Consider the following 24,881-nt stretch of genomic DNA (forward strand, 5'->3'; position numbering starts at 1 on the left):
TTAACGGGCAGGGGGACGACAATTTAGTTTTTCCAGACCCACACTTAGTTTCCACGGTCACCTCCGTCTGCCGGACACGCTATGGATGTTGCTGTCCCGGCAGGCCCCCTCCGCCAGTGTGGGATGGGGAACACCAAGCCACGTCCCTTTCCTGGGATGGGCACGGGGTGGAACGCCAAGCCCTTCGCTAGCCCTGGCTGGGTGTCGTGTTCTTTGCTCGCCGCAGGCGTAAAGTGGGAAGAGAAAAGCGTGTGGTGATGAGCGCCTGGGAAGAGGGCTGAGGCACATTAGGTTTCAAGACCGGGGGACTTTGAGACAGTGGCGATCCTGTCTGTGGTTCCTCTGATAGGGAGGTGGAAGGACTTCCATCTGAAGACCCCGGCGACCTCCTCTCCCAGCTTCGCACAGGAAGCACACTTACGGGAGGGGGTCTTCACGGGGGAACTACTCCCTGAGTTGCTGCCCGTTGGAAGTCAGCAGGGCAGAGAACTGTGGACGGGACCTGCACACCAAGGCCACGGACACTGCTCTCCCCCTCAAAACGGACTCAGCGGGAGCCTCCTACAAAGGCTAACACCGTAAAAGGGGCTTGTAGCGCAGGCAACTCGCCCTTTCTTCACCATCTGATTTGCCCCTTCACCACTAGTGGATAGATAGCTCGGTGACATTTTGATTCTGTTCCTCTTCCGGGCCAAGGCGCCCTAACCCTGCACTCGTGTGGGCTGGTGTGAGCCATTTCCCAGTGAGAGAACACCTGATCTCCCAGGTACAGATCTCTGCACGTGGAGCGACCAAGGCAACGGCAGCGCAGCCGAGAACGTCAGGGTGACAGTCCAGACGAGGGAGAAGGGCTGGGACAGAGAGGCATCACTAGAATCTCAACTGGCCAAGGCCCGGGGAGCTGGAATCTCCCAGCGTCTGAGTGAAAGGAGTGCAGGGAAGTATTCTCACTTGAAGGGCTCTGTGCATCCAGACCTGACCTCACACTCAGGCACCCCTGCTGCTGCCCAGTTGTATCCGGGCAAGAGGCATGTTCTTGTGGGAGCAAGAGGCTGCAGAGCCTCTCTCTACAAGCGCCCGACCCCCTTCCCAGTAATGGGGGAAGCCCACCAGTCCTCTCGGGGCTGGTGGGTGGATGCCAGCGGATGGGTGTCGTGTGCCACAAGCAATGTTTAAGCAGAGACGGTGGAAAGCAGGCTCCTCCCCGCACGCCCTGGAGAGTAGTGTGATTTTAAAGCAATGAAAGCCGGCTTCTGTGGGAGACGTTCCATACAACGTGCTGGTGATATCCTTCCATTTTTTTGGTCATTTTTATTTTTTTCTTTAAAGTCCATTGATCGTCACAAAAACCCAGGAAATGCAACTAAGGAGAAAACAAATGTCCAACCGAGATCTAAGAACCCAGAGCTACGGAGGAGACGTGGCACTGGCCTGCTGGGTGTGCGGGAGGGGGCGGGAGGGGCAGTCCCCGTGGGGCGGCCGGCCAAGGGGGACGCAGGAGGGAGAGGAGGCTGCCGGCCAGGCGGGCGGTTATGTTAACCGCTGCACGATGACGGCGTTGAGCAGGTTGGCTTCCTTCAGGGTCTGGCTCTCGTCAGCCAGCTCTTTGTTCGGGAAGGTAGTCATGAGGACAAAGCTGGTGGCAGCCATGGCCGGTCGGGCGTCCACGATGAAGAGTCGGATGTCGCTGATCCTGGTAGAGCAGGGGGGGGTGGTGAGTGAGGAGGGGGGTGAGCAGGGCCTGCCTCTGCCGTCCATAGCCCCCGGCCTTCCTTCTCCACAGGGCAGCCAAAGCACTCACGTGGAAGCACGTCAGATCACGGCACTCCCTTGCCTAAAACCCTTCACGACTGCTCCCAGTTTCCGTGGGATAAACACCACCTCCTTACTGTGATCCCAAGCCCTACCTAATTTGACCCCCATGCTCCTTCCCCTTGCTATGTCCCGCCTTCTAGATTTTCCTCATGCTGTGCTTCCTGCCAACATTGGGGTCCCTCGAGGCTCCTCTGCCTGATTCCTGTCCTGTAATCCTAATCAAACCTTTTCAGGACTTAGCCACACGTGACCCCCTGTCAGCACTCAAGGATTGTCAAGCCGTTCCCTGGGCCCCACACGTGCTTCTGGTTTAGTTGGCCTATGCCTAATGAAATATGGATACTGCTATCCTAGAAAAAGGCGTTTGCCAAATACCTAGAATACTGGTTTAACAGTCCTCCCCTAATCTCTGCAATCTCTCCATGCCTCAGTTTCCCCATCTTTCACATGGGGTTGGCAGTTTGCTTTGATCCAGCCCAGATGATCTGAAATAGTACAGCAGGTATTCTAGAATTTTCGAAGGGCAGATCTAGAAGAGACTTACACAGCCCAGTGGTTTTCAGAGATCCCCTGGGGGGAGGGACACCCAATTGGAAGGGAGGCTGGTGCTGTGTCCCCTTCTCCTCTCCATTAACCACAGCAGTTCAGATTTTATTGTTCTGCACTCAGGCTCTGCCATGAAATTTCCTGTGAACACACACTGTGGGGGCTAAAAAGACCCTGAGAAGTCCAGTCCCCTAACTTTATAGGCACGAAGTGAGCAGTCGCTGGCCGCACTTAATAGAAGAGTGGGGACTAGAACCACAGGCTTCAGACCTTCCCATCCCGCTGCCCCCTTCGGGGACCGCATGGAGCGCCCGCTGGTGTTTAGGGAGCCCTCCCCAAGCAAGCGAGGCCAGACGGCGCAAGGCACCTGTGGCTGTGGTTAAACCTCTGCACCAGCCTCCCGCCGTCGGCGAGCCGTATCTGGATGTTTGTGGTGGGCTGAGACTCGTCGATTGAGACGGAAGAGCTGGCTTTGGCTTCGTTCTCTGCCTGTTGGGCTGGAGAGCTGGTATTCAGCACCTGGGGGGCCGTGCTGAGGAGAGAGAAGCCTGTCAGGCCGCACATAGCAACAAGGCCCCTGCAGGAGGGCAATCCCGCCTTGGAGTCAGCCTGAGCACGCGCTGTGTCCGGGACTCTGCTCGCTGCTGTGGCTACAAGGAGTGACTCAGACAAGCCCTGCCTTCGCGGAACCTACAGGCCTGGCAGAAGGCACTCAGGCCCCAAGCTGCAGCTAGCTTCCAAACTCCTGAGTAACCTGGGGCAAGTGACTCACCCCTTCTGTTTCGGTGCCCTCACCTGGACAAAGGCCCGAAGGGAGGAAAGCAGTATGCATGACAGCCTGTGGCGGGACCAGATCAGGATGGGTTTTAGCCTCAACGAGAGAGGCCAAGGGTACTCCAGGTCCGTAGCGGAGGCAGGCCTGACAGCCGGGCAGGTGACTGCCGGGATGCAGGGACCAGTCCAGACTCCTTCCTGGTTATGGAATTGTCAGGCCTGTACCCCCCAGTGCAGCCTTATTCGTGTGCACATTCATCCTCCTGTGTCAACTACCAGAAGAGGACAGAGATTTCCCACAGGTCAACTCAAGCACCCTGCACCACAGGGATTATTTGCACAGTATCAACAGGACACGGCGTCTGCTACCGATCTTCCATCAAGTGGACCGGCGTCTGAATGCTCCCACTAGTCGGGCGGCGCTGGGCAAGTTACTCGAGCTCCCTTGGTTTCAACAAGGGTAGTAACAAAGCTCTTTAACAAAGGTTAAGGCTACCTGACCTGCCTTGCTCAGCTTTTGTGAGGGATGAAGGAGAGAAATACACACAGCGCTAACACACAAAATGTACACAGAACTCCCGATTCTTGACAAGTTCTGGAGGCTTCACCCCTCTCCTGTAAACACCTGTGTGTCCCCCTCCCAGCCTTTCACTGAGCAGCCGCCCTCACCCAGACCCCTGCAGAGAAGAGAGGCCAGGAGGTGGCAGCCTGCCTGTTTCCCCCAAGCTTCGGATTACATCAGTTCCTACACCTCTCCCTCTCCCCTGGATCTTTACAAGCTAAAAATGGTACTCCTAATAAAGCCATCGGAAAGTGCTTTCCCAAGTGTGTTTCCTGAGACCCTAATCCCCTGAGAGATCCCCAGGAAGGCTGTGGAAATGCCACACATCAAACCGGCAGTACCAGAGGCCACTTGCATATTACAGGTCTTGAGAGGCTGTGCGGTTAAGGCAAACTTATTTGACTACCTTGTCCTTTTTTCAAGCTATACTTGTTAAACCTCCTGCATATAGAGTATGTCCTGGAACTCAGTTTGTGAAACACTGCCCTAGAGCATATAACTAGCAAAGAAGAACGGAAAAGTGAACTGTTTTCTGTGACTGTTAAAAAAATGAGGGCTCAGAGAATCACAAAGCAGAGCTCAGGGGAGAACCCAGCTATGAGAGGAGCTGCTCCTTTCTATGCATCAGCCTCTCAGCGGGTGGGACCCAAATGTGGGCCAACGCATGCAGACATCACACCATCACAGACTTCAAGAGATGCTCAGAGACAGTGGAGGGTTCAATATTACACCCGTAACTGCCTAAGACTGACTCTGTTCATTAGTTTTATGGGCATGAGGTCAACTCTCTAATTAGACTATAGACAGCCTGTCTCTCAACTGTTCAAGTAACAATTCCAAGGACAGAACAGGTACTCCGTGAAGCTACTGCCTGCCAGAAAGGGAACTCTCACATCTTCAGTCAGGCTTGCAATGAGAAAGAAGCGAGATGGCCCAGAGAACCAGTTTCACCTAGGGTGGGGGCGGGAGGGAACCAGGAATGACGTTGACTTTGCTCATGCGCTGTCTAGGGGCGGGGCGGGGGTGGGGGGGGGGGAATTGATGTCCACAGCCTCCCGGACTCGTCACAACTGTCCTTTGAGATGGGTGCTGTTTCCATCCTACAGACAGGAAAACAGAAGCACATGCTGTACAGCAGTTTTTCAATTGTTAAAAATTCATGTAATGAACGAGCTTTTTTCCTGTACGTTCTGTGTGTTCCTCCAGCCAGGACTTTGTCAAGTGTCAAACTCTAGGGTTTATTTTAGGAAACTAATATATTAAAACTGCCTTCTCAAACTCCTCCCCGGCTCCCAGAGGGTCTGATACCCCCCTCTCCTACAAGCTGCCTGATGCTCAGCAAGTTAGTGAACATCTGGGCTTCTCAATTTCCTTTTCTGTAACAGGGCAATACTATCTCTACACCTCCGCACCTTTTAGGGCAGGCAGTCCACTAAATGGCAGCCCGTACTACTAAGGAGAGTCACTGTGCTCCTGGAGCCATCGGGTCCCAGCTCTAGCACTCAACTAAACAACAGAGGTGGCTGTGGCCAAGTTACTCAACTTCCCAGGGCTTCACTGTGTGCACGTGCTACACAAGGAACTGTTCTGCCGTGGGGGTTAGCTGACATACCGTGTGCAGGCTGGACACAGACCAGACACTCAGCAAGTCCTCCACACAAGGAGGCAAGTGAGGTTTTGGCTCTCTTCCCAGCACAGCCTCTCACACGGAGCTGGTGCTCATCACCTGAGGGTCAAGGAAAGCCTGATGTGCACACTTGGCCGTGTTGCTTCTGTTTCTCTTGCACACCCTGTGAATCCGGTGAGCTGGGGAAGTGTGTGGGACACGCTGTATGTTTATGATGCACTCATCACCGAGCTGGGCCCCGTGCTGAGTATTTCACATGTAGTAGTTCATTTAATTCTCACAACAGCGGGTGAGGAAGGGATTCATCATCCCCGCTTTATAGATGAGGGAACTGAGGCATAATGAAATTAAGCTACGTGCCCAAGATCCCGGTGTTGATTTGACGCGAAGCCAGGATACAATCCAAGCTGCCTGGCTCTTGTCATACTTTCCCTCCAGGCCTTGGAGTCAGGTAGACCTAGACCTGGATTTCAGGAACACTGTCCCAAGACACAGTTTGCACGTCAATAAAAAGGGAGTTAAATGAAATTTCCCTTGGTTGGGATAACAGCTAAAAATAATGCACCGTACCCAGCAGGTACTAGAAGCACAAATGCCTACGTGGCTATGTAAGAACATCCAGGATGCAATGCAGCGTGGTAGGGAAGAGCAGAGACTGGAGGGAACCATCTCTGCACTGACCAGTAGTGTGACCTGGATGCGATCTGACCTCTTCAAGGCTCAGAGTCCTTATTTCATCCCCTTATTTGGGGGTGAAAACAGGATTAAAGGTGATAACACATGTGAAATGCTTACTACAGTGCTTAGCTAACAGCAGAAAAAACACTCTGTAACTACTGTTTCCTATCATTCTTCAAGGTCCTGCCCTACTTCTATTTGTCTAAATTCTGGACCCGATGCTAGTGCCTGTCCAAGGGCTGTAACTGGAAATCCCCTACAGGCCACTCCCAACCTACGCTGCCCTCAAGGACTGGAGCAGGAGGAACCGCAACACCGGATCTTAACGGCCCTCACACTCGGACAGTAGTAGGTCCAAATTGCTCGTCACGTAGGACAGCCACATGCAGTTGCCCAAAGGAGCTCAGCCCTGGGTCTGGCGCTTCCTGCGCACTGCTCACACTCGAACCACTCCTTTCCAGGGGCGGCCACGCCATCGGCAGCAGTGAAGGCACCTCCCCCGGGGACGGAACGGTCCGATCAGACATCTACAGGAAGTTTCTTTACTGTCTCCCTGCAGACACCATACACCTCACAGGGAAACAGCCTCCCCCAGATGGAGAGCCTGGATCACTGACTGCTCATTTCCTTTGTGGCTGGGAATTAACTGGGCACGAAGGTACTTTGTTGTCACCATTAAGTGCTGACACTTTGTCACCTCTTTACAAAAACGACCACTGCAGAAAGCACGGTGAGTAGCCGAGACTCAACATGGGTAGCAGCAACCGCACACCCCCGGGGCACTCTGGGCGTCTGCTACTCATAACTGAATAAATGCAGCCTTTCTGGACCTTCAGATTAGGTCCCATCCAGACAAACAACTGTAAAACCTAAAACAACAAAGTTTAATACAACTGTAAGAATTTCCTCAAATTTTTGAACTGAGAACAATTTATACATTCAGCTAATTGGAGGAAAAAAACCCAGGACTGACTAATTCTTGAGGCAAACCTGAGAACATTTTCTTAAACTTCTGGCTCTTGATCGTTTTAGTTGACAAGATGACAGTGGAAAACGTTGCAAAATTTATGGGAAAAACTAAAAAAGCTATCCATCTGGTTTAGATTGAAAAGCTAAAACCTCATCTCACTTAGCTATATGAAACTTGTCTTTTGCTCACTTTTCATAGAAAGCCAGCACTGAAATAAAATGAAAATGGAACTGACAAAGAATATTTATTTAGCTGACAAAACCAAACTGTGTCAACCCTGATTATCAAGATCTGTTTCAACTTGTTGGGTGCATCCTCCACACTAATAAAGTTATTTATTTCCCATCCTGCTAAAACAGACCTCCTTAAATATATTTTAATTTTGTGAGATGTGGAGTCTTGCACAAATCCTATAGACTTCCCAGGAGTAGCATTTCTCATTAGTATCATGAAACCAACCAAGCCCAAGCTACACGGTATTCTGAGTTCTGAGCCAGGAGAGCAATTTGACACCATCTTAAAAATATGAAGACCTTTCAAGACAGCAATATTACTTCTAGCCCAAAATTAAGGGGTATACAAAGATTTAATTAGAGACACTCACTGCAATGTTGTTCTTGAAACTGGCAGCTGTCTAAATGGTTAAAGCAGGGACTAATCAAACTATAGCACATACGTAAGATAGAAAATCATGTGAGCATGACAAATAATATTGCAGAAATACAATTACTGACATAGAATGACAGCCATGCTTTCATTAGGCAAAACAGCAAATGATAAAACAGCATGTTTATAAGACTAGAAGGATACTAACCACATATGTCTGGGTGTTAGGTTTAGGTTTTTTCTTAATCTGTACTTTCTATTATTTAAAAAAAAAAACAAACACATTTTGTTTTAATAACAAAAAAAAAAAAGAAAGAAAGAAAAAAGAAAAAAGAAATTACCTATTGCTCTACAAAGTTGAGCACAGATGGCAGGGAAGCCAGACAGGGCCAATCTGAGAACAGCTGTCCTGCACTAACCGACTGGCCCAATGTGGGGGATGAAATGAGAACAGGGTGAACTTACTCTCCTGGTTACGGTAAATCAATCTACTAGAGACCACTCTAACGTCCTGAGCTATTATCTTTGCTCTTGATAAGGCACGAATGGCTGACGGGAGTCTCCTAGAGCCCCCACCCAAAGCTCAAAGGCAGAGCTACTGGCAGACCACACTCCGGATCTCTGCCGACAGGGATGAGGGGAGACGGGCAGTGCCTAGCTCAAGAGCTGCCAGATCGGGCTCAGAGAGGGTGCTTGCTGTGCAGGTGTGGGAAGGAATGCCAATCACAAGGCCTCGGTTCCAGTCCTGGCTCCACCACATACCAGCTATATACCCAAGGATAACCCTTAGGGTCCAAGAACCTCAGCTTTCCTTCTGTAAAGTAACGAATGTACTTGCAGGGAGGGTCACTATTCCCTGCATGCGTCTTCTGCACACAGTTCTCTCTGGAGAATACTGACCAAGTGACCCATCACACAGAGACGAGTGGGCTTCTGAGAGAAGGAAGCCTGCTTCTGGGTGGGCCAAGGTCTGGTGGGAGAACTCTGCCTATTAGAGGCAACAGTGACTTCAACCGATCAGATCCCATCAGGAGTCTAAATGGAAGATGGAGACAGTGGCAGAGGACACAGGGCAGAAAAAGGCACAGGAGGTGACAGTGAGTGTCATGCAGGGCCAAAGTAGTAGAGACAAGAGCTGCAGTAATGGTGGAGAGCAGCCGGCACAGGGCAACGATGTCCCCGAGCTTCCCTGGATCCTGAACAATGCTGCCGCAAGGCTGCAAGTCTGGCTGGGCAGAAGAGTCAGAGATTTCTTATCCCTCTGCATCCCCATTTCAGGTGACTCCTGAGAACACATGTGTCTGTCCTGGCCTTAAGCTACGAAGGAGACCACTGCTGCCACGAACGTGCTAGATTACGGAGTCAAAACAGCAACGTGTTACCCTTTGTGCTCACACTGACTGTGCACTGTGGGGCAGTGCTCTGCGCTCCTCACAATGATTAAGGAGTAAGGACCCTCAGTTCCATTTTACGCTTGAGCAAACTGAGGCTATGTAGTCCAAGGTCATATGGCTAGAAAATGAAGAGATTTTAAACTCAGGTCGTTTAACGCCAAAATCCACGTTCTCCACACTTTTCCACCCCTAAAGATAAAATCCGCAGTGCTCGGAAATGGCAAAGAGCTACGTGCACGGTGATGGTACCCAGGGTCTGGGGGGCCTGGCGCAGTGACCGGCACGTCCCACTTCCACCTGTGCTGCTCTTACCTGCCCAGTTTCTGACCCTCGCCAGTGAAGGCTTTGAAGGCTCCCTTGGGCTTCACAAAGTCCTCATCCCGATGGTCCTCCATGTCCAAATTCACCTGCCCGCCATGAGCTAACCTCCGCAGCTCTGCTGGCACCTCCCTGCAAGAGAAAAGGCAATGCTGGGTCCACACGGAGCGGCACGGGAACAGCAGTGATGGGTGCGAGGGGAGGAGAAACGCTGTAGTTCCAAATGTGAAAATCACTGGGTCTCCCCAGGGCGCGGCTACTTTAGTGGCGATGGTCTGCCTCCTGCTGGCTTCTCACCTGCTCAAAGTCATGGCTGAGACCTCTATCTTATCTGGTCACTTGGTTCTGCCCCAGGCCCAAAAGGGAATAACAGACACACAAGGTTTTAGATCTGTGAATCTGTCAAATTCACTTAAAATTTTTACTTTTTAAAAATTTTTTAAATTTCTTAAATGTCTGTGTATTTTTGAGAGAGAGAGAGAGAGAGAGCGCGAGAGCATGAGCAGAGGAGGGGCAGAGAGAGAGGAGGAAAGAGGATCCAAAGTAGGCTCTGCGCTGACAGAAGCGAGCCTGATGTGGGACTCGAACTCACGAACCATAAGATCATGACCTGAGCCAAAGATGGATGCTTAACTGACTGATCCAACCAGTCACCCCCAAATTTACTTCTTTCTAAAAAAATTTTTTTTTTAGGTTTTTATTTTTGATAGAGAGAGACAGAGCACAAGTGGCAGAGGGGCAGAGAGAGAGGGAGACGCAGAATCCAAAGCAGGCTCCAGGCTCTGAGCCGTCAACGCAGAGCCGGACGCAGGGCTCGAACCGTGATATCATCACCTGAACCGAAGTCAGACGCCCAACCAACTGAACCACCCAGGTGTCCCCCAAATTTACTTCTTAAATCAGCCTCTTCATTCTTATCTGCCATTCTACTCACTAACATGGAACCCAGAGGAGGGCTCTTCTGCTCACCCTCTGCGGATAGACTCCAGAAACTGGGCATTGGACGGGTCTTGGTAGCTTCTGAGTTCACCATTGTCCAGGCTGAACCCACTCTTCCAGAGCTTCAACACTACGTGAACCTGTGACAATAGGAGGTAAGCAGTCCATACATTATCAGGGAGCTGGCAAGCACATCAATGTGTGCAGTAGTAACACCAATCTGTGTTAGCAGGTTTTTACCATTTTACTGTGTCATTATCCAAACGCAGAAAGACAACATCACACACACTCACGCACATACACACACACGCGTGCGCGCATGCACAAGGAAATCAATCAACAACCAAGTATTAACTTAAAATAAAAAGGTGATATGGCAATAGGTTAAGAGCATGGGTTTTGATTTAAGCAGACCTGGGTGTGTATCTTGATTTTGCACTCACTACCTAAGTGGCTCTGAGTAAGTGACTAAATCAAATGTGTGGCTTATCTGTAGGGTTGCCAGTGTGCCTGGCATGTAGCTCGTGCTCAACTAAACTGCCATGGCAAATTTACTCATGGGATTACTTTGCAGTCATTAAAAATGATTATTTACAATTTGTGTTAACTCCCTAGACATTTTCACAGAAAACGGTCCAGGTTACAAACCAACATATTAGCAGCTGCCTCAGGTGGATACAATTTTAATTTTCTTCTTGACTTCATTTTGGAATAAACCCAAAATGATTAAAAACAAATATATTATAAAAATATAATGTCCCAAGGCCAAACATCTGTTTAGGGCATAATATTAAATTTTAAAACCTCACAATTATCTATATAGTCTGAGACACTGATTGGAGAGGGACCCTATGCACAGGAAAAAAAGGGTTGGACAATAGTAAATTTTTTCAAAGTTGTGCTTTGGGTAGACTGAAGCTCTTTTTTTGTTGTTTATTAAGAAAATTTTTTTTAATGTTCATTTATTTTTGGAAGAGAGAGAGAGACAGAGCATGAGCAGGGGAGAGGCAGAGAGAAAGGGAGACACAGAATCTGAAGCAGGCTCCAGGCTCCGAGTTGTCAGCACAGAGCCCGACGCGGGGCTCGAACTCACAAACCACGAGATCATGACCTGAGCCGAAGTCAGACGCTCAACCGACAGAGCCACCCAGGCGCCCCTGAAGACTAAGTTCTTTAGCCATGTCTGCACCACCAGAAAACCTCAGAATCATGATCCCTCCGCCCAACATTCATGGAATCCTCAGAAAACTCCTTCGTTTGCCCATCCCCTCTGCTCACTCCTTCTCTTGAGTGCCCCTGCCCAGCCAGGTGAGAGCTGACTTTTGTTGTCAAGTAAGCCTCTCCACTCCTGGCCCACAGTGATGGCACTGCCTCTTCCTTTCCAGAGGCTGCTGGTTCACACATAACATGTGACCCATCCCTTCTGAAAACTGGCAGAACACGCTTTGAGCTCCCCTAAGGAAGGTAGATGCGCACTCACATCCTGGCCGGAATGCCGCCTCCTTTCTCCCGCCACATAGGCAGACTCTTCCTCTGGTGCTGCCCCAAGGCGATAGCCACCCCCTGCAAAAGGCTGTAAAAGACACGTTTATAAACACTTGAGGTGTGGGGCCCTCAGATACAATGATCTTACCTACTAGGTACACCTTCTCTGGTACTGAACTCACAGCTACAGGGCCAAGCAGTACGGTAGATGAATTAAGTGGCCAGGAATGGTGAGAAATGGAAGGGGGGTGGGGAGGGGCTGCATGGCTAAAGGGAACAGCTGCTACTAAGCTCTACTTAATCATGGCCACGTAGGAATCTGGGTGCAAGATAATAGCAAAGACTTTCTGACATTCCCAAAGAAGACAGAAATCTAGAATTTACGTAACACATTAATTCAATTCACTACAATTCAATTAAAACAAAATAAAGCAAAATACTAAATAAGTCAAGTTGGTTTAGGCCAAATAAAACATGTCTGCAGGACCTGTTCCAGCCCATAGGCTTGAAAGTTGCCCCAAATCTTGATCTCATGTTACAAGGTGAGAGAAAGTGCACCGCTCTTCTGGATACAAGAGCAAGTGAGCAATAAAAGAAAAGACGAAACAAAAACAAATTCAGTCACTACTGGGATGAGGAAGGGCTCCTCCCAGTCTCCAGAACCAGAGTCCTGTGGACACAGACAATGATCCCCTGTGCTCACTCTCGGTTTACTGGTTTCTCCGGGACTCTTGGTCACTCGTTCCACAGCCACAGCTCCATGCTCCTTGGCACCTTTAAAGAGATCATCCACCAGCTCGTTGGGACTTTTCTTCCTGGGAGGGCCAACAATCTGCTGTCCACTTCTTTCTGAGCCCCCAGCATAAAACCTGTGCAGAAAATACATGTCTAACACTAAACACACTTGGAAAACATGAATAGAGCACATGCCACACTCCGGGCTGGGTGCTAGGCACACTGAGGCAATAATGGGTGCAACGCCCATCTTCAAGGAATTTACCGTCTAGTTGGGGAAACATGTAAGCAGGCAGGCAGGCATAATGCAGTGTGAACAGCAATGGAGGTCAGTAAGGGATGCTCTGGAGCACTGAGCTATGGAGGACAATCAAGGCTTCCTAGAAGAATGTCTTCTGGGCTGAATCTTGAGGATGAGGACGAGGACAAGTTTATCAGGTGAAGAAACCAGGGAAGGGCATTCCAGGCATGCACGACAGCATGCCAGCTCCAGAAAGAGTCCCAGCTGGGAATTATTCATCCAGGGGCCGGCACCTTTCTAGGAGATAGCAACTGTGGTCACAGTCAGAAGCAGCTACCACTAACAGCTCTGGGTTAATAGTGGCAGTGGCGTCGTTAGTACAAGCAGCCAGGCTCCAGTGTCGGCCCTGCTGCTGAGTGACCCCGGGCAAGCCAGTGCATTGCCCTGCATGTCATTTTCCGTATCTTTGAAATAGGAGGGAAGGACCACATGCCCTACCTACCTGCTCCTTAAGTCAGGGCCATGAGGTTCAAATCAGCGGATGTATGCAAAAGAATAAGCAGAGTAATGCACACATGTAAGGTGGTGTGATACAGCACCGAGAGCTCACCCGAGCCTCGCCTCACCTCGCTATTCTTGTGACGTACACCGGGGGCAATGAGAAGAGGGCACTGAAGAAGGTCAGGGAAAGCTAAATGCCAGCCCCAAGATACCCACACCAGGCTCTGCAATGGGCCAAGCACAGCTTGAAATGGAGTTAGCAGTTTTTACGCCGGTTCTGAAAACCAGTACTCACGCAGCCTGGCTCATCACTCCTATTCACTGCCAGGTCAACAGCATGTCGCTAAGTGGGGACATTGAGAACCTACAAAATTAGTCTCAGCCTTCTATTTCCTGACATTCCCCACTGAATGCAAGGCAAGCCACAGGCCTTGACAAGGATGACAGCACCAATGTCATCAGGTCTGAAATGCTGAGGGGCCGAGGAGGTAATCAGGATGTGAAATAAAGGAAGGTCATCACCTGGAGGATGTGACAGGACAGGAAAAGGAGGCAGCGGCCATTTAGGAGTTGGGCATTCACATACTTGATGGCATTGCCTTTCACTCAAGGAGTGTAAAACTCTGAACCTTGAATGTATCTAAAAAGAAGGCTGTGAGGCAGTGTAAAGGTCACTATATGGATGAAACAGAGAATAGAACACATGTAATTTCTCAGCCCACTTCCCAAAGAGTGACCATGATGAGATAATTACATTTCTATAATGGTTACTGTAATGTTCCTTAGGAATGTCTGACAGACCGAGGCAGGGCCCATGGGGAACTAAAACCCGTGAAATGAGGCTGCAGATGAAGTTCTGCTCGGTGGTCTTTATCATAGAATCTCAAAGCCTTGGCTTGTGAACTGAGAGCGTGTAATCAAGTGCTTAAAAATATTCACTCCCTTGTCCCTTTCATGCCTAGAAACTCCACTAAGAAAAATAATCTGAAATGCAGTCAAAGATTAATACACAGAGATGTTCAAAGCACTGATATTTAGTGGTAAAAAAACTGTAAACAACTTAAATGTTGGACAACCCATTTGATGAGTTATTATAGTTGTTGAAAACACTAACGAAGAATCTTAATGGCACGGAGAAGTACTGAATATATAGCCTTAATCCAATAAAACCAAGACACAAAATTGCCTGACCAACACCATGTAAAATACAATACAAAGCACAGTTATATATAGAACACTGAACAGACCTATGCCAAAATGTTAACTCCAGTTACCAAAAGGTGGATGAGTGTCCTATTTTTTTCAGTACACTATTCTGTTTCTTCTACAATGGGCACTATTTTTATTATAACATTCATAATGGTTAAAAACAGACAGACAGTATATATATGTGTGTGTGTGTGTGTGTGTGTGTGTGTGTGTGTGTGTGTGTGTGTGTGTTGGAGAAAAAACACATTGATAAGCTTTTACTCTGTTCATTATGCGATATACTGCCTTTTTAATTAAGAAAAAGCTAGAAAAATATACACCCAAAATGCTGATACCTGGTTAGCACTAGGTTGCAGTATAAAGAACAACTTTTTTCCTTTTTATCAGTTTGTTTCCCTTCCCTTAATACTCCTCAACAAATATGTATTAATAGTTAAAAATAGAAAAACAAACCCAAACACCCCAAAAGAAAGAAAATAGTAACAGGGGAAAGGGATCACTTCTAAGCTACAGGGAGTGGGAGATTGTTTCTAGGATATAACCCACCTAGACTAGCCCACAGTAGTAATGGCTAATGAGAACTGAGCATATTATCCTTTTGGGTCCTTCTAGATGATTTACACATTATCATGAACTTGCCTGTGGACTGTGCCCCCTAACAAAGACTCACCTCTGGCCCTCCTCTTCCTCCTCCTCTTCGTCTTGGTCATGAATGAGGTCTCTGAAGGATGTCACCCTATTATCGCTGGAGACACAGAAAGGAGCAAAATGACCTCAGGGAGAACTAAAAGTAACTCCCGTTATCAGCTGCTAAGGAGTTGAAAACATAGGGATTAGATATTTTTGGTGGGGCAGAAGAGGATCTATGTGAAAGAGGGTTAGCCTTTCTAAGTCTAAATGCAAAATAACGTGGCATTTACTTCTTCAAAGTCCACAGGACTACTAATAAATTAAAAAGGGCTATCATGAAATAAAATGGAGTCCCAATTTAAGCTCTCCTAGGGGGAGGAGAGGGCAAGAGTTTGGGGTGTGTACTAATTTAAAAACCTACTCTTTTCATCATTTAATTTTTATTTATTTATTTTACAGATTTTTATTTTATTTTTTTTCAAAAAATTTTTTAAACGTTTATTTATTTTTGAGACAGAAAGAGAGCATGAACAGGGGAGGGGCAGAGAGAGAGGGAGACACAGAATCTGAAACAGGCTCCAGGCTCTGAGCTGTCAGCACAGAGCCCGTTGTGGGGCTTGAACCCATGGAGCGTGAGATCATGACCTGAGCCGAAGTCGGACGCTTAACCGACCAAGCCACCCAGGCGCCCCAGATTTTTATTTTTTTAAAAGTAATCTCATACCCAATTTTTTTAAAAGTAATCTCATACCAATCTCATACCCAAGGAGGGTCTTGAACCTACAATCCTGAGATCAAGAGTCACAGGCTCCACCAACTGAGCCAGCCAGGCAGCCCTCATCATTTAATTTTTAAATACTGAGGGATGCTTATGTGTTAGGCACTGAACTGGATACTAGGTCTACAAAGATGACCAGACCTAGACCTAGTTCTTTTTTTTTTTTTTTTAACTTTATTTCTTTATTTTGAGAGAGAGTGTATATACACCCCGGGGAGGGACAGAGAGGGGGAGAGAGAATCCCAAGCAGGCTCTGTGCTGTCAGTGCACAGCCTGATGCGGGTCTCAAAGTCCTGAACCGTGAGGTCATGACCTGAGCCGAAATGAACAGTCAAATGCTCAACCACTGAGCCACCCAGGCGCCCCCAAAGTTCTTATTCTTGAGTTGCTTATAGGCTCATTGTGGCCCCTGGGCCAGGAAACCCTCTGCTAAATGGGGGCTGGGGCACATGGGATGTGTGGGTACAGAATGTCCTATCCCTCATGGGGTGGGGATGGGGGAACATCGAGACAAGTTTCCCAGCAAAATGGACATTTGGACTGAGTGCTGAAGAATGAGGACTGTCAGGTGGATAAAGGGCAAGGGCTGGTGGGAGAAGGGGGCAGCAGCGCACTGCAAGAAAGAGGTATATGCACACACGCAGAGTAACACAGTCGAGGAAGGGTGAGCTATCAACAAGTGAAAAGGAAATGATTATGTGGGTGGAGGCCTCTGCTTCTGCTGTAGGCTAGTCAAGAAAGAGTCTTTATTGGTGTTTAGGAAAAAAGCAGAGCTGTGTGTGGGGTTGGAGAGGGTACACTAAAAACGGGCGTGAGAAGGGTCACCTTCCTCTTCTGACATTGTTTTACACTGCCACTTTTTTCCTAGCTTAGACTGTCCTCAAGGAACTTAGTTTCTCAAGGAGGAGGCATTTGATAAAAACACTTTTGGTATTTCTTAGAGTAAGAAGGTAACGTCTCTATAAGAAGAAGGGGAATACAGGTCTAGTGAGGCTAGACCAAGAAGCCTCGAGGAGTTATTTTCTAGAGAAAAGCTGCAGATCCGCCTTGAAGATTTATACCAAAGAGATAATCAGAGGACAGAACAAGGCTTTGAAGTTGCATCGACTAGAAATGAGAGAACAAAGACCAATTAATGTAGCAAATACACTCCCTGCTGGAGTTAACTGAGGCAATCTCCTGGGCATTCCTGGATACTCTACGACATGGTTCAAAAGGATCCAAGTGACAGATGTGCACCAGTGCCCCAAAGGCTAATTCCACTCATTAACCTTCCCAGGGGGAGTTTTCCACAGATGCTCGGCCTAGCATCCGTGGGAAAAAAGCCCCCCCCCCCCCCACCCCACTGTTAACACCTTCAAATACACACACATACACATGCTTGAGCAAACCACTTGCTCTGCCTACAGGTTTTTCTCCAAAAAACCTTACATCCGGACTCTGACACAGACTCTGGTGTCCACATACCCGGTTCTGATCCCAACTGAGCCTCCCACCCTGGGATCCTGGGCATGCTAGCGAAGCGCTCTAAGTTTTCCCATTCCCAAGTGAAAATGAGGACAATCACAGCACCAACCCCACGGTGCAGCACATTTCAAGTGCTGTGCTCGAGCAGTGGTTCTCCCAGTGCCGGTCCTTAGACCGAGCGCATGAGCATTACTGGAGAGACTGTTAGAAATGCCAATCCCCAGGCCTGCCTTAGAGCTCCTGAGTCAGAAACTCGGGGAAGAGTGCCTGGCACCCTGCGTCTGAAGCGCTCTCCAATTGTGCCGCACACGCTCAGATCTGAGAGCCGCTGTGGAGTAGCGCTCGGAGAGTTGCCTTATAGCATGAACGTCAAGGGGACACCACCAATTTTAGAACACTTTGTCCTGTGTCCTCCACAAAGTGGCAAAATGTCTCAGAAATTTCAGCACCCAGACTCTATCTCCCAGGTACCCTGGCACCCTGAAGTGCCACAAAAGTCCTTTGTCAGATCCGTTTTCCACAGTGATGGAAATGCTGTACCTGTGCTGTCTAGTACGGAAGTCACGGTCACATGTGACCTATGGAATATTTGAAATGTGATTAGCATAAATAACTGAATGTTCGTTTTATTTAATTTTAAATAATCTAAACAGCCACATGAGGCTATTGGCTCCCACACTGGATAGTACAGTTTTAGAGAATCAGAAAATGGCAGCCCCAGACATCCTCAGAAAGCACAGTTTAGTTGGGAGAAGAAGAAGAAAAGGAAGAAACTCATCGCTACCTCTTGCTGTGCTAGGTACAGGGGTGGGAGGAGCTGGACAGGGAGTAGCGTGTGGCAGAAGCAGCTCCGGATTTACACAGACTTGGCCTTGGATCTGCCATACCAGCAGCTGGGAGTTACTCAATCTTTGTAAGACCCAGCACCCGGACCTGTGAACTGACAAGAACCCTACCTACTTCTAAAGTTGTTGAGGCATGACAACGTAGGTAAGAGTATCTGGCAGAGCCAGACAGATGGTGGGTGCTCCTGAAATCCCAGTTCTCCCACTTCCAGGAACTTATAATTTACTGAGGGACAAAAAGTTAAATATCAGGAGAAGAGTTCAAGACAGCCCACGAGTGATGTCACCGAGTAGTATGTGGATATGGGTCAAAGTGAACAAATCATAGGTGGCCTGGATTCCTGAGGAACGGGACGGGACTGTGGCACGTTGCCCACGGGCTGGGGATGATGCTCTCGACAGAGAAGGCGGGCACAGAGCTAAGCCTAGAAGGACCCATGGGGTTTGGACAGGTAGAAAGCAAGACAGCAGGCACATCCAGTCAGGTGAGAGGCTCAAACAGAAGCAGGAGAACCAAAAAGGAGGTCAAATTAAGACACCAAAGAGATTGGTTTGGTTGGAATAAGGATGTGAGAAACGAGGGTAAGACTAGGAAGGTAGGCTCAGGGCTCACTCGGGAGGACGCTGCATGTCCACAAAGGGGACGCTGGAAACAGAAACAGACCTGCATTTAAATCCTTGTTTTACTCACTGTGCATCTTGGGAAGATGCCCAGCTTTAGTATTTTCATCTGTAAAATGGCTACAGGGACAATACCCACACACAGGGTTGTAGTGAGGACTAAAGAGATGTACATGTAAAGGCTTAACCCAGTGCACGGCACCTGGCAAGTGCTCAATAAATGACAGCTGTTACTATCGAGGAGTTTAGACTATCTTGTAGCAGTGTTAACCTCTTATGCCCCATAGACCTTGGAAAATCTGTTAAAAGCTATGGATATCCTTGCCAGAAAAGACACACACACAATCTGGCCGGTGGTTTCAGGTAATTTATAAACCTTCTCACATCCGTTGCAGACTTATCCTGGGGGTTCAGGGCCTCCACATTAAGAACCCCCTTCTAGAATCAGAGCAGGACCCTGCTAATTGAGTGTGGCTCCAAGGAATGGTGAGGACACGAAAGAGTACTTGAGGAGGATGGTGGGGGGTGGGGTGGAGTGGGGCGAGCCGGGGGCAGGCTAAGTGTCCTGCAACAGGTCAGTTGGGGTGGGGGCGGAGGCAGGTCCACACAGAACTCCTCTGAGGCGCTACTGTAAAGCATGGCTTCTCCTGAGAGTGCACTCAGTGCTTTCTTTCCAGACAAGGACAATGACATCAAACCATGCCCTTCCTCTCTTTCTTGGCTTCCCCGAAGCAACAAAGCAAGACATCCAGGCCTGCATGTGCCTTGGTCTTAACATTAAACTCTATTTCCTCGATTGCTTTACTAGTAGGTCTACTTTTCAATCTACGAATTTGTTGTGGAAAGAGCCAGGGAACACATAAAAAAGAATGAGGAAGACAAAAATGGATGCTGATAATAAAAACATGACAACAGCAGCAGCTAATATGTATTATGTTCGAAGTGCTTCGTAAGTTATGAATTCATTTAATCTCCCCATGGTAGACACTGCTATTGTTCCCATTTGATAGGTGAGGAAAAGCGAGGGACTGAGATGCTCAGTAAACTGTTCAAGGTCTCAAAGCTCCCAGGTAGCAGAGCTGGGACTGGAATGCAGGCAGTCAGGCTCACAGGCCTATGCTCTGATGAACCACGGTCTTGACAGGACTTTGGGGCTACTAGAGGAGCGAGATGTGAACATCTCACCAGAGGCCCCTCTCTGTGTGTCTGACACGCTGATGTCCCACCAGTAACCTGGGGGGCCTGTAAAAGACTCATACCCAGGAAATCAGCTATCTTCCTAACAACCACATTCCAGGCAGTAACGTCCAGATGAGCCATCACCCACACCTTACAGGTCAGCCCCTGTGAATTAAAAGATCAACTGCCTACTACTACCTCTTTTCTCTGGACGTGGGAGAGAGGGAAACAAGTTAAGGAAGCAACAAAATCTGGTCTGGGATTAGAGTTCCTTCTTCAGAGGGAAGAAATGTAGTTTAAAGCTTGGATGCCTTTAGAGAGAAACAAAATTTACCATTTCACTGTCAAACACTCCATCTGTATTCTGGGGCTGATTTAAAAAAAAAACCACACAAATTTTCCTCGTGAAAACGTATACCAGAGAGTAGAGACAAATCAGGCTGGAGTAGAGAGGGAAGCTGTGGTTCAGACACCTTTGTAGTAAGAGGCCCTGCCTGTCTCCTGGAGATCAGCACTGTCTTACTCTGCAGATCATAGCAGCGGTCCGCCATGGGAACCCTGCAGCCAGGTGTCTGGGATAGGGGATGCAAACGGGATCATGAAGGTCAACTCTGGTTCACCGAATAAGGTCTCCCTCATCAATCTGGGGAAGAGTGGGCAACACAGGTTTATTTTCTCTAAGACTTCTTAATAGGGTAATGAAAATTACCTACCAAAAATATCAAAAGAGCCCTTCTAAAGTTATCTAATCTTTTCCATCTACAGCACCCCAGAGAGGAAGTCCTTTGCTTTCTACTTAAAAACTTCCAGAGGGGGTGCCTGGGTGGCTCAGTCGGTTAAGTGTCTGACTTCGGCTCAGGTCACAATCTCACCACTCGTGGGTTCGAGCCTCATGTTGGGCTCTGTGCTGACAGCTCAGGCAGCCTGCCTTAGATTGTGTGTCTCCCTCTCTTTCTGTCCCCTCCCCCACTCACTCTCCCTCGCTCTCTCAAAAAGAAATAAGCATTTAAAAAAACTTCCAGAGATGGAGAGTCACTCCTCACATTCATAAATACAAGACTCTCAAACATCTTCAGAGTAGGTTCCATGGATTCCCCCGGGCCTGGACCATAAACCACACTCCACCTGAGTGTGTCGTCCACCTCTCTACAGGAAAGGAGCAAATCTTATGAGGTACTAATTCCCACCAGTTAGTCTAACTTTCTCACTGCAATCTATTGGCTCATATCTCCAGGCCTGAACCCTCCATCAAGTCAGGAAATTGCTCCTCACTGCTGGAAGCACACCCGTGTAGCAGTAATTGAAGTTGGCCCTTACCTGGGGGCTGTGCCTCTGGACACTGAACTGGGGGTTGCCTGCGAAATGGTCACAATGTCTTCGTCCCCTCCATCCTCATAAAAGCTTGCTAGGGCGATCTGAAACAGAGAGGTAGTAACCTGGGTTCTTAAACAGGCCTTCGTCTGACATATTTCCTTTGAGTGCAACAAAGCAAAGTCACGAAGGTATGGCCCACACTTACGAGATGGTCTGTATCTGGGGACCATGGAAAATGAGATCAAAAGGTAGCAGCCCGGGGCACCTGGGCGGCTGACTTCAGCTCAGGTCGTGATCTCGCTGTCGTGAATTCAAACTCCACATAGGGCTCACTGCTGTCAGTGCTGAGCCAGCTTCAGATCCTCTCTCCCCTCTCCCTCTCTGCCCCTCCCCAGCTTGTGCCCTCTCAAAAATACATGAACATTAAAAAAAAAAAAAAAAAGGTAGCAGCCCAACTATTTCTCCTCATATCACCTGAAACGAATTCCATATCCTAAGGGGAATAGAAGGCAAGAAGGCAGGCCGGGATGGAGACACTCCTCATTCTCACATTACCAGGAAAGGTGGTCCAGTGAAAGCAGTGTACATTTATTGAGCATTTATTTACGTGCCACAACGTTCTGAGCATTAACTCTACATGTGTTAACTTATTTAACCCTCAAAGAACTCTATGTAATTATTATCATTGTCTCATTTTATAGTGGATACGGAGACACTGAGAAAAATATTGCCCAAAGTTAAACAGTGCGTAAGGAGAGGAGCCAGGTTCCAAGCCAGGGGTCTGCTCAGGCCCCTACTCTCAGCTTTTACGGGACGACCAGGAGTCAGGAACGGTGAGGTCAGTTCAGATGGCTATTGTTGCTTTCCCACTGAGGCCCAGTTTCCTCATCTATCCAACAGGGACACCTGGCCCACCAACCCTGCACGATGAATGAGAGGACCCATTAGCATTTATGCACAGGCACGTCTTAGCTCTATACATACAGAAGGTCTACGGGAGTCTTTTGGCCATTTGCGAGTGTTTCTCTCGCTGACTCAATGGTGAAGTATTTAATCACTCTGTACAAAGATACGAGCACCTAGGTCTATGCAGATGAAAGAGGCGTGGTTCCTGTTCTCAAGATCACCAGCCTTATAGGAGGCAGTATGCTGTCATAGGACACGCACTGAACTGGTATGGGGGTGGGGGAAGGGGGGCCTACATTCAAGTCCTGGCCCTGCCAGGCAAGTCATGTCGAACGTGGGAGCCTCATATTCCCTACCTGTAGTGTGAGGAGACGCACTGAATGACCCGACAAGTGTGTGACGTTAGTCTAGGCTTTCCAGGCTGCCTTGCACAGGAACTTCACACTGTGTGTGTGTGTGTGTGTGTGTGTGTGTGTGTGTGCGTCCACATGCACGCATACAGGCGCGATGCTGTACCTAACTCTTTTACTTTGGGGAAGCAATTTAAATGGGTGAAGTCAGCCCCAATTCAGATCCCAACCTCACTACTTACTGGCTGTGGACCTCGGGCATGTCACTTGCCCTCTGAGCCTCCCATTCCTCATCTATACAACGGAGCTGGTTAGTCTTCTTTACCTCAATGTTGCTAGGATTAAACACATCATCACATGTAAAGTGCCTGGCCCTTGGTGGTTCAGAGCTTGGGCTCTGGAATCGGACTGAACTGAGTTCTAATGCTATTGTTCCCACTTGGTAACTAGCGAGGCCTCACGCAAGTCACTTAACCTCCCTAATCCTCAGCTGCAAAATGCAAAGATTAAATAACTTCCGGCACGGAAAGCAGTTAGAACAGCACCTGGCTCCACGATAAGGATTCAAGAAATCACTAATCATCATCACCTGCCTAAGACACAGGCTGGCCAATGCCATTTACGCCATTCTTTCTACAATTAATTGCCGAGCGTCTACGATGAGCCAGGACCTGCGCTCGGCACTGGGGATTCAACAGTTTACAAAAACCCCTCCCTCGTGTAGCTCATCTTCATGACTTAGCTAACAAACATTTAATGAATACTTAATACGTGCCAGCGAACTAGACGATAAACTCCTCGAGACTCCCACTGTACAGATGAGCTAAGACAGACATTGACACAGGCCCCAAGCTGGCGCCACCACCTCGGAGGCAGTTTCTCCCAGCAATTTAGGTAGGAGGGGGCGTGGGCCAACTGCGGGGCTGGGCTTCTCCCTCTACCGGCTGCCGGGGCGGCGGAAATGGAAATGAACGACCCCCTCGGCCTCACCGCAGCTCCCCCCAGGACCCGGTCCTTCCCACCGGCCAGGCCCTCAGCCGAGCCTCGGCGCGGCCGCCACGCCCCCAGCTCCCTTCTCCACGCGGGTCGCGGCAGCGCCCGAAGTCTCGCTGACCCCGCCAGCGGGCGAGGCAGAGGGGGGTGCCAGGGCCCGCAGAGCAGGGCCGGGGCTGGCACGCCTTTTCCCACGCCCAGGCCGAGCCGGCGACGCGTGGCAAGCGGCCCCCGGACCCCGAGGCCTGGGTCGGGCCGCAGCCCGGCGGGATGACTGTGCGCTTCGGCCACCGCCGGCTTGGTGCGCCAGACGCCCGCGTCCCGCAGCCCCCCGGCCGGCCCAACGCACCCGGCCCCGCGCCGCTACCTGCAGGTCCCAGCCGGCCGATTCGAGGAAGAAGCGGGCCCGGTCCTCCTCGGCCCCAGTCACCGCCACGAACTCCCTCAGCGCGTCCTGCCGCTCCGCCGCCATCTTCGCTCTGTGCGCCGCCCGAAGCGCTCCGCCCGCCGCCGCACAGCCTCAGCCCCGCAGCCGCGTTCCGCCCACCGGTCGACCCGGCCCAGCCGAGCGGCGCCCGCCCGCAGGCCCCGCCCCATGCGGTGCCTCACGCAAAGTCCTCCGTGCGGGAAACTCCCCCGGCTCCGCGCCCTCTGGCGGCCGCGGCGCGGACTTGCAGCCTAAGGACGGGGTTGGAAGCCCCGCGGAGGATGTGCGGCGGCGGGGCGGATCTCCACGCCTTCGTGGAATAAGAGATCTCCCAAGGAGTCCGATTCACAATTATTCATTGGCTCATCCCTTCATTTTATTCACTTATGGATTCGTTCATTCACTTACTTGTTTCCGTATTTACCGAGTACCCTGGTGCTCTTCCAGGGTTGGGGATGGGCAGGAGCAAAATAAAGTCCCTGCCCTCTGGTCCACATACTAGGCAAATAGATCTGGAGCAACAGGTTATTCTCTGCTCCCAACGCTTCGTGCCACCCCATCTCACTCCGCCTACCAGACACAATCTCATGGCCTGCAAGACCCATGTGAAACGTGCCAGCCTCTCCGTCTCATCGCCCAGGCTTTCCACTAAATTCCTCTGTTTCAGGCACACTCCCTTCTTGCTGCTTTCTCGGTGTGCCAGGCGTGCATTTTCATCAGAGGCTTGCCATCCGCGACTCCCTTTTCCTGGAACGCTTTTCCTTTGCTGGTGTGCAAGGTGCTCTCCCACTTTCTTCAGACTTCTGCGCCGAGGGCACCTTCTGAGATACGATCTCGTGTTTTGGGCCCGCAGCTCCTTTGCCCTCTTGCCTCTTGGCCCCGGGCCTGGGATTCTCTTCTCTTTTCCTTCCCTTTGTCAGCCTCTGCACACCCCCTCCTCTTAGTTTAGATATTCCCTCTTCAAGGAGGCC

General features: G+C 49.5%; 1 protein-coding gene across 2 annotated transcripts; it reads right to left on the reverse strand.

The window, feature by feature from the left end:
• Positions 1-1,294: 1,294 nt before the first annotated feature.
• On the reverse strand, positions 1,295-24,003 carry NSFL1C (NSFL1 cofactor). Of its 2 annotated transcripts, XM_047851810.1 has the most exons (10): positions 23,851-24,003; positions 21,238-21,335; positions 15,071-15,145; positions 13,193-13,198; positions 12,418-12,583; positions 11,710-11,802; positions 10,260-10,369; positions 9,285-9,422; positions 2,729-2,893; positions 1,295-1,693 (listed from the first exon to the last, which is right to left on the reverse strand). In XM_047851810.1, the coding sequence occupies exons 1-10, from the start codon at positions 23,953-23,955 to the stop codon at positions 1,531-1,533; spliced, it is 1,119 nt and encodes a 372-aa protein (XP_047707766.1). In that variant the 5' UTR covers positions 23,956-24,003; the 3' UTR covers positions 1,295-1,530. The 2 variants fall into 2 exon arrangements, with proteins under 2 accessions (XP_047707766.1, XP_047707767.1); XM_047851811.1 differs by lacking the exon at positions 13,193-13,198.
• Between the last annotated feature and the right edge of the window lie 878 nt (positions 24,004-24,881).

Source organism: Prionailurus viverrinus, chromosome A3, assembly GCF_022837055.1.
Source record: "Prionailurus viverrinus isolate Anna chromosome A3, UM_Priviv_1.0, whole genome shotgun sequence".
Lineage (NCBI taxonomy): Eukaryota > Metazoa > Chordata > Mammalia > Carnivora > Felidae > Prionailurus > Prionailurus viverrinus.

Bases quoted from the DNA above. Each gene is read 5' to 3' on its own strand.
- NSFL1C (XM_047851810.1), bottom strand. From the start codon at position 23,955: ATGGCGGCGGAGCGGCAGGACGCGCTGAGGGAGTTCGTGGCGGTGACT. The intron at 21,336-23,850 runs GTAGCGGCGCGG...TCTCTGTTTCAG, and splicing joins CGGCCGGCTGGGACCTGCAG to ATCGCCCTAGCAAGCTTTTA. The intron at 15,146-21,237 runs GTAAGGGCCAAC...CTGTGTCTCCAG, and splicing joins TCCAGAGGCACAGCCCCCAG to CGATAATAGGGTGACATCCT.